This window comes from Nicotiana tomentosiformis, chromosome 9 (assembly GCF_000390325.3).
Source record: "Nicotiana tomentosiformis chromosome 9, ASM39032v3, whole genome shotgun sequence".
NCBI classification, from domain to species: domain Eukaryota; kingdom Viridiplantae; phylum Streptophyta; class Magnoliopsida; order Solanales; family Solanaceae; genus Nicotiana; species Nicotiana tomentosiformis.
The window spans coordinates 111,281,984-111,301,792 of record NC_090820.1 but is presented as its reverse complement, the minus strand read 5'-3'; the positions used below and the strand labels follow the sequence as shown (position 1 = coordinate 111,301,792).

The 19,809-nt window shown below is 38.4% G+C and overlaps 1 protein-coding gene across 1 annotated transcript in view; it reads left to right on the top strand.

Annotated features, from left to right (window-relative positions):
* Window positions 1-5,328: 5,328 nt before the first annotated feature.
* LOC138899361 (uncharacterized) overlaps window positions 5,329-19,809 on the top strand; it is a gene marked incomplete at its 3' end in the record, with an annotated part of 36,865 nt that continues 22,384 nt past the window's right edge. The window contains exons 1-2 of the mRNA XM_070185528.1: window positions 5,329-5,433; window positions 5,537-5,695. Coding sequence (XP_070041629.1) covers window positions 5,329-5,433; window positions 5,537-5,695 — 264 coding nt within the window. The remainder of the gene's footprint in view (window positions 5,434-5,536; window positions 5,696-19,809) is intronic.

Sequence of the window (19,809 nt, the reverse complement as noted above, 5' to 3'; positions counted from 1 at the left end):
CCACGGACAATTCACAATCATGGGTCTCAATAGAGCCATTCTCACATAGAAGACAAGTAAGCAAGGGTGAGCATCTATTCTCAAAAATATCAAGAACACCTCTTATCCGATAAGGGTGCTTAACTACGTGTATGCTTGTGCAAGTGTCCTAACATAGTCCCTAAAGATCACACAAGTACGTATACTACTACACAAATATCAACAACAAGAATACCCACAGTCCATAAATCATAACAAATCAATGCCTGATACAGCCCACCTTGTCTCGCCACATGTGCAATAGTAACATAAATGCCCGCCTTGTCTCGCCACGCATGCATAATAATGTTCCCACCTTGTCTCGCCACATGCACAACCCACCCACCCACTCACACACACACACACATATATATATATATATATATATATATATCCTACCTTGTCACGCCGCATGTAAAAATATCAATAGTAACAATAGCACGACAGAAACCTCGTGCAACCCCATAACAACAACCACATGGCAGAAACCTCGTGCATCACAATAATAACAACCACACGGCAGAAACCTCGTGCATCACCACAACAAATACAACAACAACATTGGAAATAATACAAGTACGACAAGTAAATCAATTCAAGAACTTTTAAATCACAGGAAAAATGTGGGACCAAATCACAAAGAATAACCACAATAATGAATGCTACGCGTAAAGAGAACAACTCAACAAAAGGAAACTAATGTGTATCAACGATCCCACAATATGCATTTCAACAACAGGGAAACTAACACGAGTCAAATAATTCCAAATAAAAACAAGTCGACTAAGATATAGGATATCTAAAACTTCTTTTAAGGTTGAGAAATTTCTAAGGATTTTCAACAATTTTATTAAGGATAAGCAACAGAAAGATAATCATAACCTCAATTAAGGCTGAACAAATTATACAATGAAATAATATAAATTTCAACTAAAGATAAGCAGTTATGAAAAGATAGCGTGGCTATAAAAGAGATAACCGTGTCAATTAAGGCACATATGAATCAAGTAACGATAATAGTGGATCATCAAGCAATTTATTCTAATTAAGCAGGTATATGTGAATCTAGTAAATAAGATATATATTCATAACAAGACCAGCTGCATATTCAACGAATACAAGGACCTAAGAACCTTAAAAGGCCAACTTTCACCAAATAAGTCCATGCACGCACTCGTCACCTCGTGCACACGGGCTACAATCAACATAGAAGACTTAAATTCTAAGGAAAAAATCCCCCACACAAGGTTAGGCCAGATACTTACCTCGAACCAAGCTCAAACAATCGGTCACAATGCCTTCCCACGAATATCCGGCTCCGAATGGCCCAAATCTAGCCAAACACAATTGCATAACATGAATACAACAATAATAAACTTATCTAATCAATGAAATTAATATTTTAATAAACATTCTGAAATTCGCCCTAAAAGTCAGCCCGGGCCCATGTATCGGAGTCGGATAAAAATCACAAAATATGAACACCCATTCATTCACGAGTCCAACCATAAAAGAATTACTCAAATCGGACCACAAATCCCCTTTCAAAACTAGAAATCTTTATTGAGAAGTTCTTCCAATTTTTCCCAATTTCAACCCCAAAAATCCGAAACGAAATGGAGAAAACAACTATAGATTAATGGAATACAACCAAAAATAAGTTAGGAATCATTACCCCAAAGCTTCCTCTGAAAATCCCTCGAAAAATAGTCAAATTCCGAGCTCCCAAGTCCAAAAACGAAGAATGAAACCAAACCCTCGATTTTTCCTTTATGTCCAGGCGTGTCTTCACTTGAGCATAATTAGCCGCATCTGCGCGACTGCAAGTGCACATGTCCAAACCGCACACATGTTTCCTCTCGCTTCTGCGCACCACATTCCGCTTCTGCGGAGCCGCTGATGCGCACCATTTCTCCGCACATGCGGAGACTGTCAAGTCTAGCTCTTCATCCACCTGCACAAGTATCTTCGCATCTGCAGGCATCGCAGACGGAATGTTCCTCGCACCTGCGACCCCTGGCACTTTTCCACTTATCCGCTTCTGCGCTTGCCTCTCCATACGTGCGCTCCCGCACTTGCGGCCTCTTCAACGCAGGTGCGAAAATACCAGAATCCTGAAGACTTAGTAGTAACACAAATCAAACTTTTAATTCGTTAAGCACCCGAAACTCACCCGAGGTCCCCGGGACCTCAACCAAACATACCAACCAATCCTAAAACACCATACGAACTTAGTCAAGCCCTTAAAACACATCAACTAATGATGAAACTACGCATCGCACCATGAATCGAACTTATAATTTTTAAACCTTTCAACTTCTAAAACTCGTGCCAAAACCTATCAAATGAACCCGGAATGACTTCATATTTTGCAGGCAAGTCCCAAATAATATAATGAACCTGTTCCAACCCTCGAAATCACATTCCGACCCCAATATCAAAAAGTCCACTTCCGGTTCAAATCTCCAAACATTCGACTTTCGCCATTTCAAGCCTAAATCAGCCACAGACCTCGGATTTACAGTCCGGACACGCTCCTAAGTCCAATATCACCCAAAGGAGCTAATGGAACCGATGAAACGCCATTCAGGAGTCGTCTTCACATAGTTCCGACTACGGTCAAATTCCTAAGACTTAATCTTCCGTTTTAGGGACTAAGTGTCCCATATCACTCCGAAACAACCGGTAACCGAATTCAACCACGCACATAAGTCAATACACATAAAATGAATCTGCTCAAGGTCTTATGACACAGAATGAGACTTAAATTCGCAAAACGACCGGCCGATTCGTTACACCAAGCCAGCATTGGACAACATACACGAAACCTTCTCCAGCAAAGTCCAGTTCACGCGTTCTGCCACTCCATTCTATTGTGGTGTATTTCTAATGGTGAAATGTCTCAAAATGTCATCATCTTCACAAATCTTATTTTAAATATCATTTTTGTATTCTCCACCGTTATCTGTGTGAAGACACTTTACCTTTCTCCCTGTTTGAGTCTCTATCATCGCCTTCCATTTGAGAAACATTACCAGTACTTCATCTTTGGTTTTCATAGTATTCACCCACACTCTCCAGGAAAAGTCATCAATAAAGGTTACAAAATAGTATTTCCCACTTAATGAAGGTGTTTTGGAAGTACCCCAAACATCAGAGTGAACAAAATCCAAAATATCTTTAGTATTATAGATTGTTGTTCCAAATTTAACTATTGTCTGTTTCCCCTTGACACAATGCTCACAAAACTCGTAATTGCAAGTCTTTACTCCTTTTAATAATCCTTGACCTGATAAAATCTTCAAGGATTTTCCTCCAGCATGTCCCAAGTGCATGTGCCATAGCTCGGTTGCTTCTGCCTCCTTGTCATCACCGGATGTAATTGTTGTTGTCCCAATAACTGTACTACCTTGATAGTGGTACATGTTATTAGTTCACCGAATTCCCTTCATTACCACTAGTGCACCGGAGCATATTCTCATTATCCCATTTTTTGCAACGACTTTGAGCCCCTTTGACACTAGGGCTCCTACATAAATGAGATTTGTCGTCAACTCCGGTACGTATCGAACATTTGTTAATGTTCTGATCAATCCATCATGGTTCCTTAATCGGATTGAACCAATACCATATGCGGTAAGAGGATTGTTATTTTCGGTGTGAATAACTCCACATTCTTCTTCTTGAAAATCAACAAACCAATCCTTGTTGGGACACATATGATAGTTACAATTGAATCCATCAGCCTTATGTCAGATGGTTTGAATGGCTCAATTGTAACTAGTGAGAAATCAGAGTCGTCACAATCCGCTATATTTGAATCCATGACAGCCTTTTTATTGTTAGGTTTGGCCTTGTTTTTCAACTTTGGACAGTCTTTCTTCCAGTGCCCCATTTTTCGGCAAAAGGCGCATTCATATTTGCTTAGTCTGGATCTTGACTTGAATCTTCCTTTCTTCATTCTCATATGATTTTGAGAACGACCTCTCACAACCAGTGCTTCTCCATCTCCACTCTTTTGCTTTTCTCTCTTTCTTTGTTCATAGTTGTATAAGGCACAACAAACTTCTTTGAGAGATACATCATTATTCCCATGAAGTAGAGTTGTTTTGAGGTGCTCGTACTCATCGGGAAGTGAACTTAATAACATTAAGGCCATATCTCCATCACTAAAGGTCACGTCCATATTCTGCAAATCTGTCGCCAACTTATTAAAGCTGGTGATGTGATCATTCATTGTAGTACTAGGAACATATGTAAAGCGCAAAAGTCTTTTTTTCATGTAAAGTTTATTATCACTATTTTTCTTCAAACATTTATCCTCAAATGCATTCCACAATTTACTTGCATAAGTTTCTTTTGTGTATGGATACTTCTGTTCTCTTGTGAGGTAAGATCGAATGGTACCACAAGCAACATAGTTGATAATCTTCCAATCTCCTTCTCTGATATTGTCTGGTTTATTTTCTTCCATGTAAATATCTAGCCCTTGTTGAAAAGGGACATCAAGAACCTCAGCTTGCTACATCCCGAAATGTCCTGACCCATCAAAAATTTCAACTACAAATTTTGCATTTGACATAATTCTTGTCATAAGCGAAGATGCCAATGACGTATTACTGACACCCGATGTGGACTCTTCGTTTTTATTATCTCCCATTTTGTACAGATACTATTTATTTGCTGACAGTACAGAACACCAAGTAATTTTTTTCTGATGTGGAAGTTCAGACTATGCTGCAACCACAGAGCATACTAAGATAAAACTTTGGCTCTGATACCAATTGTTGCGTAAGTCAAATATATATAGAGTGATTAAATCATAACTACTATATCTAAAGGTAGCTAATAAATAATAAATGATACAATAATAAAAAGAATACCAGAAATTAACGAGGTTTGGCAAAATTTGATATTTGCCTAATCATCGGACAAAATCAACTCAAACTTTATTTCACTCCAAACAATACAAGTGAAATACTACAAGAGAGAAAGAAGATTCAAATGCCTTAGGAGATAGGAAGGCAAGTGAGAGATATTTTCAAATGAACAAAATCCATGTTATTTATAGAAGGGAAATGGCCTTAATAATATCATGCATGACATCATATTAAGTGGGATCATGTAATGTAAATGCATGAAAAATACATCTACCAATTTCTTCCAAAAAAGAGGCTTCAAGTGTTCACACTAGTTCGCATTAATCTTGTTAAATTCAACACTTACTTCCTACATGTACAGTGTATTTATAGTTATAACTAACTAACCAAAATATTACGCAAACATATGTAATATCTTAACTAACTTAAGATGAGTTGGATCCTAGCTGGAATGTTGCAACTACAGCTTGAACTTTGCCTTCACATGCTCATTGTTCAACACAAACCATGGCCTATTTTGAAGTACTCTGATCATGTTTTCCTCTTTGTTGAATTTCACAAAATAATAGTCAGACCCATGGTCAATCAGTGGAAAGTTTTTTTTATGGTTTCTACAAATCTTGTACTTTCCTTTTTAGGTATTGATGTTGGAATCTTTTTCCTATAAGCTTAATGATCAGCGAGTGCTTCCATGGTTGGTACATGTGATTTTTGTCTTCCTCTGTGAGTTGTATCGACCTTATGCCTTGAGAGTGGCTATATCCATGCTTGCATCTAGTGGGGATTGTAGCTCCTTTGTAATTGCATATTTTGATAGGTCGATGCTCATCATTTACTCAGTTGAGAGGAGTTTTTCTTTAAAAGAAGACTGTTGGTTAGATTCATTATTAATACTTGTACTATTGATATCTGGTTTTGGGAGGTGTCTGGTATTGTTTTTGTTCTTATTTTTGTAGTTTCTCCATAGTTGGATTCAGTGGTAGTTTGGTGAGGTTTGCGTAGATGTTATAGAGAAGGTAGAGCTTCTCACTCTATCAGATTGCGGCGTATATCTATTTTGAATTCACAATGATCGTTAAGATAAGTTGTACACAATTACATTGAGAATAGTTTTTGTTAATACCAAACGTTGCTGAGAATTCGCTGTATTCTGAAGGCTAGAAATGCGATCATAAACATAGCATGTTCAACAAAGTTTTTGGTGGGAACATGCTAGTCCGAAAAAATGCTCGTCCCTAAAACTATATTGTCAAAATTATTACGAAGAATAATAATAAAAACAAGCTACAGTAGAATCTAAAAAGTAACATAATATATATAAAAACAAAAATGCATGAACTTTGATTACAACAATTTAAGAGTCTCTAAACTTTATCTTCGGGGAAGTATACAAACATCCATTCTTAGTACTTCTATTTAGGGATTAATCAATACTTATTTTATCTTGAAAATTAAAATTAAAAATTTTAATTTCAGGACAACTCAGAATTTATGTTCCAAAAATAGAGAAGGAAAACTAAATTCACGGCACATTGGCTAATTCCTAAATAGCAACCCTTAGAGAGGCTACATGATGTCGTTTCTACTTCATCTTCATGTATATGGGCTAGACTGGATAGAAAAATTGGTTTGCTATGAAGATGTACCGAAAACAAGAAACTCAGTCTAATAGTAGGAGAAGGTGCGAGGGATCTTTACACAAATAGCCGCTGATATTCATTATTTATTTTTTCTAGTCATATACACAAATTATACATAATTATACACATGTAATACATAAATTATGTATGTATTATAACTCCACCAATAACTTTTAATTTAAGTGGTTGGATGGCCGGCTATTTGGACTAATTCTTCAAGATGGAGATCTCAGCCATAATGCATAACTATGGGTTTTGGACTATCATTTAGTGCGGTACTTTATTATTTAAATATGATAGATTTTACACAAATAGCCGGTCAAATTCACTATTTAATTTTTGTAGTCATTATACATAGATTTTAGATTGATTATATATTATTATACATATAATATAGAATTATATGAAGTCGAAGAGACAAATATGTTATTTGGCGCACAAGTTAAGAAGGAGTTGAAAGGGTAAATATGTTATTTGGTGCACAAGCGAAAGAGGTTGTAACGACCCGACAGGTCGTTTTAAGTATCACAACCCCATTCCCCCATTTACTGCTCAGTTTATGCCTCAATATTGATTTATGACTTATCGGGTCAGTTGGTTCGGTTCCGAAAGGATTTCGTAGTGAAATGAGACACTTAGTCTAATAATTGAAAACTTAAGTTGAAAACATTGACCGAACATTCACTTATGTGTAAACGAAGTCAGAATTTAATTCGGATGATTCCAATAGGTCTGTATGGTTATTTTGGACTTAGGAGCGTGTCCGAAAAATTATTTGGAGGTCCGTAGTGGAATTAGGCTTGAAATGTCGAAAGTTGAATTTTTGAAAAGTTTGACCGGGGGGGTTGACTTTTTGATATCAAGGTCATAATCCGATTATGGAAATTGGAATAGCGTCACAATGCCATTTATGACTTGTGTGCAAAATTTGAGGTCAATCAGACTTGATTCGATAGGTTTCGGCATCGAATGTAATAGTTGGAAATTTCATAAGACTAAAGTTTCAAGTGAGTTCGCATAATACCTAACTTCAAATGAGTATAACTCTCATGATACGAAGTGTTATATGGTGTATTACCTATGAAATCAAATATATTTGAGTCTAGTTTCTAACGCTTCAAACCGTTCATCATTTGGACATTCCTACAAGACGTTATTACTAAATTACCAAAGGCTGGAAAAATGCAATTCTGCGACCAATTATGCGATCGCAAAACTGCTTCTGCGACCGCAAAACTGGTCGCAAAATGGACAAGAAGATCATAGTTTTGGACGTCGATTTTGCGATCAATTTTGCGGCCCGCATACCCATTCTGTGATCGATTATGCAACCACAGACCTGCTTTCGGAGGGTTAATTTTTCTATTTTCATAACCCGACCGCATTTTGATAAATAGGCTTTGGGGCTTATTTTGGGGTAATTATCTGATGATTTTAGAGAGAAGTGAGAGTGTTATAGAGAGAGGAAGTAAATGAAGTGTCTTGTTCATCATATTCTTGTCCAAGCCTTGAAATCCAACAAGAAATCTCTCAAGTTCTTCATCAAAGAGGTAAGGTTCTAACCCCTAATCTTCAATTTCGAGTTTGGGTAATGATGGGTGATTAAGAGTATGATTCTTGGGTGTAATAGTATTATTTATACGTATCAATAAGATTTATGGAAAGAGTGTTGAGTTCAAATGGGTAAAGATTGGGTTGAAAATGGTAGAAATCTTCAAAGACTTCAATTGAAGATTTGAGGGCCGAGTTGATGTCGGAATTTGGTGAAATTTGCATGGTTGGACTCATGATTGGATGGGCGTTAATATTTTGTAACTTTCGTAGGATTCCTAAATGTGGGCCCCACAGATGATTTTTGGGGCGTAATTTCGGATTTTGTGAAAATATTAGTCTTTTGATATGGAATTAATTCCTATAAATTTTGTGGGCTGAATCAAATTAATTGTCACTAGATTCGAGCCGTTTGGAAGTTGATACACGCAGAGTGGAATTTCTGGGGCATTGCTTAGCTTGCTCGACATTAGATTTTGCTTGTTCGAGATAAGTAACTCTTCTAATCTTGGAGTTGAGGGTATGAACCCTGAATATATGTATTTCGTGAATTGTTGGGAGGTGACGCACATGCTAGGTGACGGGCATATGGGCGTGCATTATAAAAATTGTGACATAATTGTTTCTGTGGAATTTTGTAGTTAAATAATCCTTGCATTTTCCATACGGTTTTATGAGTTAAAGAAATTGAGCTGAAAAGCATATTACAAATTATGTTGAGGCTACGTGCCAATATTATTGGGACCTAAAAAGGTCATATTGTTGTGAATTATTGTTTATGCTGAAAATTCATATTCAGTCATATTCAATTCATTGCATATCATATCTCAGTCTCTGTTGTTATTTATTGATGAATCATAGCATCATTTTTGGGCTATTCTCATGACATTATGAGCCAATGAGAGAGACACTGGAGAGATTGATGACTGAGGGAGGCCGAGGGCCTAATTGTGAGTATATTTTTGGGATCGGGTTGCACGCCGCAGCATGCCATGTTGGCTTTATATATATTATTACTATTATATGGATCGGGGCTGCCCATCTGCAGCAGGCCTTATTGGCTTATATTATACCATGTGAGTTATCCGTGCTTATAGAGCTTGGGCTATAGGAGCCCCTCATGAGTCTGTACATACCCCCAATGAGCGCAGTCGACCATAAACAAGGATCGGGCTGCACGCCGCAGCAGGTATTGTATAGCGCTAAGTGATTGAGTGTGCTAAGCACAGTGAGAGAGAATGCAAGACAATGAGATTGAGTACTCTGAGAGTGTGAGTACATGAGTGTAATCTCTGAGATACATTGTATTGACATTCACACATGACATATATGCATAGAGATGTGTTTTCCTCATACTGTACGATATCGCATTATTCATGATTTCTCACACATGTTGACAGATGGGCATAGTGATGCATTTGTTTTACACTGGTTATCTGAGAAAGAAAATGAGATATTTTATTTATTATTGAAATGGTTTTTTGGAAAAATTAATGTTTTCAAACTTATTCATATTTTTGGTAACTTTGGTAAATGATTTGGGTTTTCATTGATATACTTGAAAGACAAAAATATTTTAGAAGTCATGATTTAGCTGAGCATTTATTCTTTGAGTTACTTCTGGTATTACCTTTTTAATATTGTTATGAACTATTGTTGGTTATGGAAGTTGAACTCTAACCTTGGTAGAAGCTCGTCACTACTTTCAAACTACGGCTAGGTTTGTTACTTACTCAGTATATGGGGTCGGTTGTACTGATACTACACTTCTGCACATTGCATGCAGATGTTAGCTATTGTTGTTGTTGTGCTCGATGGTTGCCGGATCTGAAGATGTACCTGCGTTCTTGTTGTAGCTGCCTCTTGTTCAGGGTAGCCTTAGATTTATAAAATCTCTGCTTATGCATTATTCAAACAGACTATGTATTTATTTTATTTCTGCTTTGTATACTCTATTCTTAAAAGCTCATGATTTGTACTACTAGTTCTTGGGGATTGTGTGAGATTAAGACCTTTATTTACTTAAATTCCCTTAATAATTATTATTGGAATGGGATAGTTGGTAATGGGCTTACCTAATGGGTTGAGTTAAGTTCCATAACGACTAGTTGGATTTTGAGTCGTGACAAAGGTAGTGTAACGACCAGACCGGTCATTTTGAGTGTTACAACCTTGCTTCCCCCTTTACTGCTTAAATTGTACTTTACAGTTGTTGTGTGACTTGTGGGGGCAATTGGTTTGGGTCCAATGAGGTTTTGGAATGAATTGGAATATTTAATTCCAAGGTTTAAAGCTTAAGTTGAAATAGTTGACCAGGGAGGTTCGTAGTGGAATTAGGCTTTAAATGCCGAAAGTTAAAATTTTGTAAAGTTTGACCGGGGAGTTAACTTTTTGATATTGGGGTCGAAATCCGATTCTGGAAATTGGAATAGGTTTGTAATGTGAAATGTGACTTGTGTACAAAATTTGAGGTCAATCGGACGTGATATGATGTGTTTCGGCTCAAGTTATAAAATTTGAAGTTACAAGGTTCAATGATTTCGAACTGAGGTGTAATTCATCGTTTCGATGTTGTTAGGTGTGATTTGAGGCCTCGAGTAGATCTGTGTTATGTTATGGGACTTGTTGATATAATTGGTTGAGGTCCCGTGGGCCTCCGGTGAGTTTCAGACGGTTAACGGATCAAATTTGGTGTGATCGTACCTGCGAAGATTTTGATCGTAGGTGCGAAGCCGCATGTGCTCGAGATCAATCGCAGAAGCGGCCAAGAGTGAGACTGGGCAGTGCTCGCAGGTGCGAGTAATTTGCCACAGGTGCGAAAGGGGAATGCGCATCTGCGAATCCTGCATATGCGAGAATAGTGCCGCAAATGCGAGATTTTAGAGGTCCCGCTGTTTTCCGCAGGCACGCATTTTTGTCCACAAATGCGGATGTGCAGGTGCGAGCCCAGGCACCGCAGGTGCGGAAATGCCTGGGCAGTGTTAAAACGACGGTTCCGAGATTGTTTTCTCATTTTGGACATTTTGGAGCTCGGTTTGGGCGATTTTGGAGAGGAAATTTTCCACACAACGTGGGGTAAGTGTTCTTAACTCCCTTGTGATTATATTCCATGAATTCATCTTCATTTTTGGTGTAAGATTACTGAATCTTCAAGAGAAATAGAAGGAAATTTCTATAATGTCACAAAACAAAATTTTCAAGTTTGAATACCGATTTGAAGTCAGATTTGAGTGAAATTAGTATAGTTGAACTTGTAATTGGATGGGTTGTCGTATTTTGTGAGTTTCATTGTATTTTGAGATGTGGGCCCCACATGTGATTTTTGGGGCGTAATTTCGGATTTTGTGGAAAATATTAGCATTTTGATATGGAATTAATTCCTATGAATTGTGTGGACTGAATCAAGTTAATTGTGGTATATTCGAGCCGTTCGGGAGTTGATACGCACATAATGGGATTTCTGGAGCATTGTTTAGCTTGCTCGACATGGGATTAGACTTGTTCGAGGTAAGTAACTCTTCTAATTTTGGAGTTGAGTGTATGAACCCTGAATATATGTATTTTGTGAATTGATAGGAGGTGGCGCACATACTGTGTGACAGGCGTTTGGGCGTGCACTATAAAAAATATGACATAATTGTTTCTGTGGAATTTTATATTTAAATAACATAATTGTTTCTGTGAAATTTTATAGTTAAATAACCTTGGAATTTTTCCATGTGGTTTTATGTGTTAAAGAAATTTAGGTGTTAAGCATATTAAAAATCTCGTTGAGGCTATGTGCCAGTATTATTGGGACCCACAAAGGTCATATTGCTGTGAATTATTGTGTTAAATTGAAAATTCATACTCAGTCATATTCATTTCATTTCATATGATAACTCAGTTTTATAACTCTATTTTGATGCATATAAATGTTTTGGGCCGAATGCCCTGTTTTACTGAAATGCCCGAGTGGCTTGAGATATTTATGACTGAGTGAGGTTGAGGGCTTGATTTGTGAGGATGAGTGTGGATTGGGGCAACCCGCCTGCAGCATACTTATGACTGAGTGAGGCTGAGGGCCCGATTTGTGAGGATGTGTGCGGATCGGGGGCTGCCCGCCTGCACCATGGTTTATTATTATCGCACGTGAGTTGTCCATGTAGATTATAGCGCTTGGGCTGAAGGTGCCCCTCCGGAGTCTGTCACACCCCCAGTGAGAGCAGGTACCTACTGAGTGCGAGTGTCGAGTGCTGAGTGACTGGGAGGCGTGAGTGATTGTGAGGTATGCACGAGTGGCAAGAGTGATTGTGAGGTATGCCCGAGTGGCACAAATGACTGTGAGGTTTGCCCAAGCAACGGTATATGAGTGATGTTCTGCTCGAGGGGATGTTTATGATTTTATTATTGAGTTGCATCGCATTGGCATGCACACATGACATGCATGCATAGAGATGTATTTTCCTCATGTTGTACAACATAACATCATTCATGATTTATCACACATTCTTAACAGATGGGCATAGTGATGCATTTGTTTTTACACGGGTTATCCGGAAGGAAAATGAAACATTTTATTTATTATTGACAAGATTTTGGGAGAAATTTATTGTTTTCAAACTATTCATATTTTTGGCAACTCTTACAAAATATTTGAGTTTTCACTGATGGATTTGAATGGAAGAACTATTATTTTTGAAATTCATGATTTGGTTGAGCATTTTTTCTCCGAGTTACTTATGGTATTATTTGCTTACTGATGTTATGGACTGTTGTGGACTATTGGTTTTGGACTAGACCTTGGTGGAAGTTTGTTACTACTTTCAACCTACAACAAGGTTTGTTACTTACTCAGTACATGGGGACAGTTTTACCGATACTACATTTGTGCACATTGCATACAAATGTTGGTTGTTGTTGCTGTGCTCGATGGTTGCGGGACTTGAAGATGTACCTGCATTCCTGTTGTAGCTGCCTCTTGTTCAGGGTAGCCTTAGATTTATAAAAGCTCTGTTTATGTATTACTCAAACAGACTATGTATTTATTTCATTTCCGCTTTGTATACTCTATTCTTAGAAGCTCATGATTTGTACGACCAGTTCTTGGGGATTGTACATGATTTAGACCTTTATTCACTTAAATTGCTTTAATAATTATTATTGAAATTGGATTGTTAACAATCGGCTTACCTAACGGGTTGGGTTAGGTGCCATCACGACTAGTTGGATTTTGGGTCGTGACAAGGTGGTATCAGAGCACTAGGTTCATAGGTTCTACAAGTCATGAGCAAGTGTCTAGTAGAGTCTTGCAGATCAGTATGATGACGTCCATACTTATCTTCGAGAGGCTACAGGGCATTTAGGATATATACTTCCCATATTTCTTTCTTTATCTTGCGAGATTGATTCAGCTTGGGACATAACACTTTGAATTCCTTCCACGTATTTGTATGCGCACATGAGCGCTCGGTATCAGCAGTGCATCGCCGGCTTGTGATTCTATGAACGAGGTTCGAGGTGAGTATTATATGTTTTGGTGCTGGGCTATTCTGGAGGACTTGAGGCCATGGTTAGACCTTAGCTTAGGCTCGGTAGCTTCAGTTGTAACCTGTACAATTGGACTCATATGTTCGGTAATGACCCTATAGTGGAATTTGTGGCTCGATGAACGGCGAAATGGGTTTGTGATGAGTATGATGTAACTATATGATATTTTAAGACGATGTGAATATGGAGAGGAGTGTTTCCTTGATGTGTAAAGGAAGGTCGTTGGGTGCTTGATTTTCGTTTTGATGTGACGTATAGTCTCGAGTATGAATATTTTGAAGGATCTTTTACATTGTTAAATTTTGGGACAGTCTAAATTCTCGTGTATTGTTAATAAGTTTGGACTTTGAAAGGTTTAGTGATTGCGTAGAATTTGTGGTCGCGAAAATACATAACAAGATACTAGTTTGAGGCTAAGCAGGTGGGTTATCCCTTGCAGAGTAATCTACCTAGGTGTATTCCTTATGATGTGAGTAGAGAGTTTCTTTTATGCTGATGGGGTGTATGGGTGGAGATTGGAATCTGAATCTGGTTGAGAAAGTTGACTTATGTGTTAAGAGGATGAATACGAGCTTAGCGGATGATTGAGGTATTTTTATGGTTGGCGTTGTATGAGCCTGAGAAGAATTTTTCGTTGAACTGACTAAAGCATTATGGTAGTAAGAGAGTATTGGTATTGTGAATTATGGGATGATTTGTTCTATGGCTTTAAGCCAAGTGGGGGAGTCTGCTATTGACAATTCAAATTCATGGATATATGCTAAAATTTAGTTTTGATTTGAGGCATATGTGTGGGTTAGTTATGACTTACAGAGGTGAAGATAGAGGATGAATCGGGTAAGTAAATTCTTGGTTACGGGTTACATTTAACTTTATGAAAATATGGAAATTATAGAATGATTAAGTTGTTAATTTGAAGGATGTAGTGCGCACGAAGTATGAATTCGATTGGTCGTGTTAAGGCAGAGTTACTTCTTTGAGTGTTGATCGTGCTAAAATAGCACATATCTTTCAGCCCGTTTGGGGGCAGAGTAGATTAGATTTGAGCAGAGTCGATGACTCCCGAGAGGGTTTTAATGGATTCAAAATGTATATATGGAAATTGAATTTTTTTCGAATTTGTATATCACTAGAATCAGTTACTTACATTGGATGGTATCATGATGCGCAGTAATTCTGTTTGACCATGAATTCTACATTTAAGTATACGAAAGGAAAGAGGAACAATTTTAGATTTGCATAAGGTATTTTCAGAGTGAGTGTTACAGTTGAGGTATTTATGGAGGTGCTTAAGGAGAATACAGTTGCTTATGGGCCATAGAGCGTTATGGTTCTATGCTAAGGTTTGTGGGGTAAGTTGTGGTTAAAGATCAAGGTATTTTAGCAAGAAGAAGTATCGATCTGAAGACAAATTCGGAAGAAACTCATAAAAAAATAGGACAACTGGGTAGTAGGTTGGATCAGTATAGTAATTAATAAGATCGGTTCTTTGGGTGCTTATGATGTGGGGGTTTTCTATAGGTGCTTTGTGGCAATACTCTTGGGTTTGGTGACCTAAGTGGTTTGGTCGAGTTAGAAGAATTTAGTTCTAATAGATTGGTTATGTGAAAATGGATTCCAAAGTATTCTTGATGGTTTCTACCGATGTACGGAACGTGTTGTGTGTTATGATTTCCTCCTTGAAAGAAGCAAGAAAGAGGTTTCTAACTAATAAGGTATGTAATTTTCTAGTGACTCAGAGATGATAATGGATTTATTATGCTTGTCACAAGATGGCATAATAGATGTGATGTGTTGTGCGGGAATAGGATTTACATGTACAAGGTCACAGTTTAGTTTTGAAGGGGAGGACATAAATTCTTAGGCAGCATGAATGGTTTCTGATGACTAGGTAAATGATTTTACTATCTGGTATACCTTGATGATAGTGCACATTACAGAAGGGGCATTGTGTTTTGATTTATGGGTACTTCGCTGGTATTGCGGCACTCTCCTGGTTTATCGACTATTGATATTCAAATTTTTGCCATGTGGTGCAGAAGAACTTTTAAAGTTCATGGGATGATCGTGTATGAGACAAGTGTTAGGCATTCGATCGGTGGAGATGGAATCAAATATGATGATTCATGCGTTCTATGGATTCAGAGATTGAGAGTTCCAGGAGCAGAATGTTTCATGGTTGTGGACTGTGAAGTTGTGGCCGGAGCTAGTCAAATGATATAATGTGTTATGATTCAGTCATTATGGATTTTCGGAATAATTTTTATCTATTTGTGGGTAACCCGAGTTGATTTGGGGGTCCATAGGTAGGCCCAATTAAGATGTGTATTCTACACTGAGCCGGAATGGTTGGCTCCATGCTGCTATTGTTGAGGGATGTATCATTCGGTTGATGTCGAGCTTATTCGTGTTTTGAGATGATCTGTGAGTTACTCCCTTATGCTACGAGGAGTTGTGACTCATTGGTTATGTGCACAGATGGTGCGGTTCTATTGGGGGCCTTATGGTAGAATTTGAACAATATGAGCATTTGCGTATTTCATGATTGATTGCATATGGATTATGTTCTTTTGGATTTGTGTGTCATTGTGTCATTTGCTTCTACATGGTTACGGTAATGCACATTGAGTACTTGATGTCAGATTGTGCTTGGTTATTGATTTTGAGCAGGGTGACTCGAGGTAGATAATATGGACCAACATTTGGATAGGGTCACGCATTGCAATGGAGTTATGTTAAGGTATGAACCTTGTGTTAGAATCGGGTGATGGCTCTACGGTGTATGATGAATTTTCAGCACTTCGTTGTAGCGGTACTTGTTAATCTTGCGGGGCAGTTCTCTCATTTGAGCACATTTGAATTGTTGCGTATTGGTGCACGGATGGCACACGTTGTGGCTCTGAGTATTATTTGTACCAGATGTGTGTGGAATAGTTGTGTTTAGTAATATAAGGTCATTGGACCTAGAATGGGTACTATCAGGTATGATTTCGGTATATTCGGGATTATAATAATGAAAGTCCGCTCAGAAAGGGATTATGGTTCTGGTTGGGGCGAGAGGGCTCTGTGACTTGCTGATCTGGTAAGTGGTCATGAAATTTCACGTGTTTCTTTTATTATCAACATTGTACGAAGGTTTTGGAATGAGGTTTGGTTCGATATGGGTTTAATATTAGTATGTGGTTGGTTTTGGAGTAGTCACTGCAATCAGGAATGGTGCTACGAGCATGCGAGTTGTGTAATATGTTGGTTGATTATATCTGTGGTTATAGTTATAGCTCGATGAAACTTGTTCGGACTTATACGGTGTGTAAATGTAAGGTTTGTATCTTGAAAGAAATTCTAAAGGTTGGAAATTAAACTTTAAGGTTTATAGGCTAAGGTTAAATTAATGAATTCAGTTGGATTGTGTTGTCAAGCCTATATGGAATAGGGTGACGTGGGTTCACCCCCAGGCACGTGTGTGGTAAGATGGAACAGTGATTTGATGGCTTGGAAACAACATTTGGCACGTTCGAGGACGAACGTATGTTTAAGTGGGGGAGAATGTAACGACCCGACCGGTCGTTTTGAGTATTACAATCTTGCTTCCCCCTTTACTGCTCAAATTGTACTTTACAGTTGTTGTGTGACTTGCCGGGGCAATTGGTTTGGGTCTGGTGAGGTTTTGGAATGAATTGGAACACTTAGTTCCAAGGTTTAAAGCTTAAGTTGAAATAGTTGACCAGATATTGACTTATGTGTAAACGAACTCGGAATTTAATTATGATGATTCCAGTAGCTCCGTATGGTGATTTTGGACTTAGGAGCGTGTCCGGAAAAGTATTTGGAGGTCCGTAGTGGAATTAGGCTTGAAATGCCGAAAGTTGAAATTTTGGAAAGTTTGACCGGGGAGTTGACTTTTTGATATCGGGGTCAGAATCCTATTCTGGAAATTGGAATAGGTCTGTAATGTGAAATGTGACTTGTGTGCAAAATTTGAGGTCAATCGGACGTGATTTTGATGTGTTTCGGCGCAAGTTATATAATTTGAAATTTATAAGGTTCTGTAATTTCGAATTGAGGTGTAATTCATCATTTCGATGTTGTTAGGTGTGATTTGAGGCCTGGAGTAGGTCCGTGTTATGTTATGAGACTTTTTGATATACTTGGTTGAGGTCCCGGGGGCCTCTGGTGAGTTTCGGACGGTTAACGGATCAAATTTGGACTTAAGGAAATTCTGGAACTGCTGCCTACTGGTCTAATCGCACCTGCGAAGATTTTGATCGCATGTGCGAAGCTGCATGTGCGCGAGATCAATCGCAGAAGCGGCCAAGAGTGAGACTGGGCAGTGCTCGCAGGTGCGAGGAATTTGCCGCATCTGCGAAGCTGCATATGCGAAGGGGGAATGCGCGTATGTGAAGCCCGTATATGCGAGAATAGCGCCACAGATGCGAGATTTTAGAGGTCCGGATGTTTTTCGCAGGTGCGCATTTTTGTCCGCAAATGCGGATGCGCAGGTACATGCCCAGGCACCGCAGTTGCGGAAATGCCTGGGCAGTGATTAAAACGAAGGTTCCGAGATTGTTTTCTCATTTTGGACATTTTGGAGCTCGGTTTGGGCGATTTTGGAGAGGAAATTTTCCACACAAATTGGGGTAAGTTTTCTTAACTCCTTTGTGATTATATTCCATGTATTCATCTTCTTTTTTGGTGTAAGATTACTGAATCTTCAAGAGAAATAGAAGGAAATTTCTATAATGTCACAAAATAAATTTATCAAGTTTGAATACCGATTTGAAGTCGGATTTGAGTGAAATTAGTATGGTTGAACTTGTAATTGGATGGGTTGTGGTATTTTGTGAGTATTGTCGTATTTCGAGATGTGGGCCCCACGAGTGATTTTTGGTGCATAATTTAAAATGTTTTGGAAAATATTAGCATTTTTATATGAAATTAATTCTTATGAATTGTGTGGACTGAATCAAATTAATTGTGGTAGATTCGAGCCGTTCGGGAGTTGATACGCATATAATGGGATTTCTGGAGCATTGTTTAACTTGCTCGACATGGGATTCGGCTTGTTCGAGGTAAGTAACTCTTCTAATCTTGGAGTTGAGGGTATGAACCCTGAATATATGTATTTTGTAGATTGTTGGGAGGTAACGCACATGCTAGGTGACGGGCGTGTGGGCGTGCTCTATAGAAATTGTGACATAATTGTTTATGTGGAATTTTATAGTTAAATAACCTTGGAATATTTCCATGCGGTTGTATGTGTTAAAGAAATTGAGCTGAAAAGCATATTAAAAATCTCGTTGAGGCTCCGTGCCAGTATTATTGGGACCCACATGGGTCATATTACTGTGAGTTATTGTGTTAAATTAAAAATTCATACTCAGTCATATTCATTTCATTGCATATGATAACTCAGTTTTATAACTCTATTTTGATGCATATAAATGTTTTGGACCGAGTGCCCTGTTTTACTGAAATGCCCGAGTGGCTTGAGATATTTATGACTAAGTGAGGCTGAGGGCCTGATTTGTATGGATGTGTGTGGATCGGGGCTGCCCGCCTGCACCATACTTATGACTGAGTGAGGCCGAGGGCCTGATTTGTAAGGCTGAGTGTGGATCGGGGCTGCCCCCCTGCAACATACTCTATTATTATCGCACGTGAGTTGTCCGTGGAGATTATAGCGCTTGGGCTGAAGGAGCCCCTCCGGAGTCTGTACACACCCCTAGTGAGCGCAGGTACTTACTAAGTGCGAGTGCCGAGTGCTGAGTGACTAGGATGCAAGAGTGATTGTGAGGTATGCCCGAGTGGCACGAGTGACTGTGAGGTTTTTGCCCGAGGGGCGGTATATGAGTGATGTTCTGCCCGAGGGGTTGTTTATGATTTTATCATTGAGTTGCATCGCATTGGCATGCACACATGACATACATGCATAGAGATGTATTTTTCTCATGCTGTACAACATCACATCATTCATGATTTATCACACATTCTTGATAGATGGGCATAGTGATGCATTTGTTTTTACACGGGTTATCCGGAAGGAAAATGAAACATTTCATTTATTATTGACAAGATTTTGGGAGAAATTTATTGTTTTCAAACTATTCATATTTTTGGTAACTCCGGCAAAAGATTTGAGTTGTCACTGATGGATTTGAAAGGAAGAACTATTATTTTTGAAATTCATGATT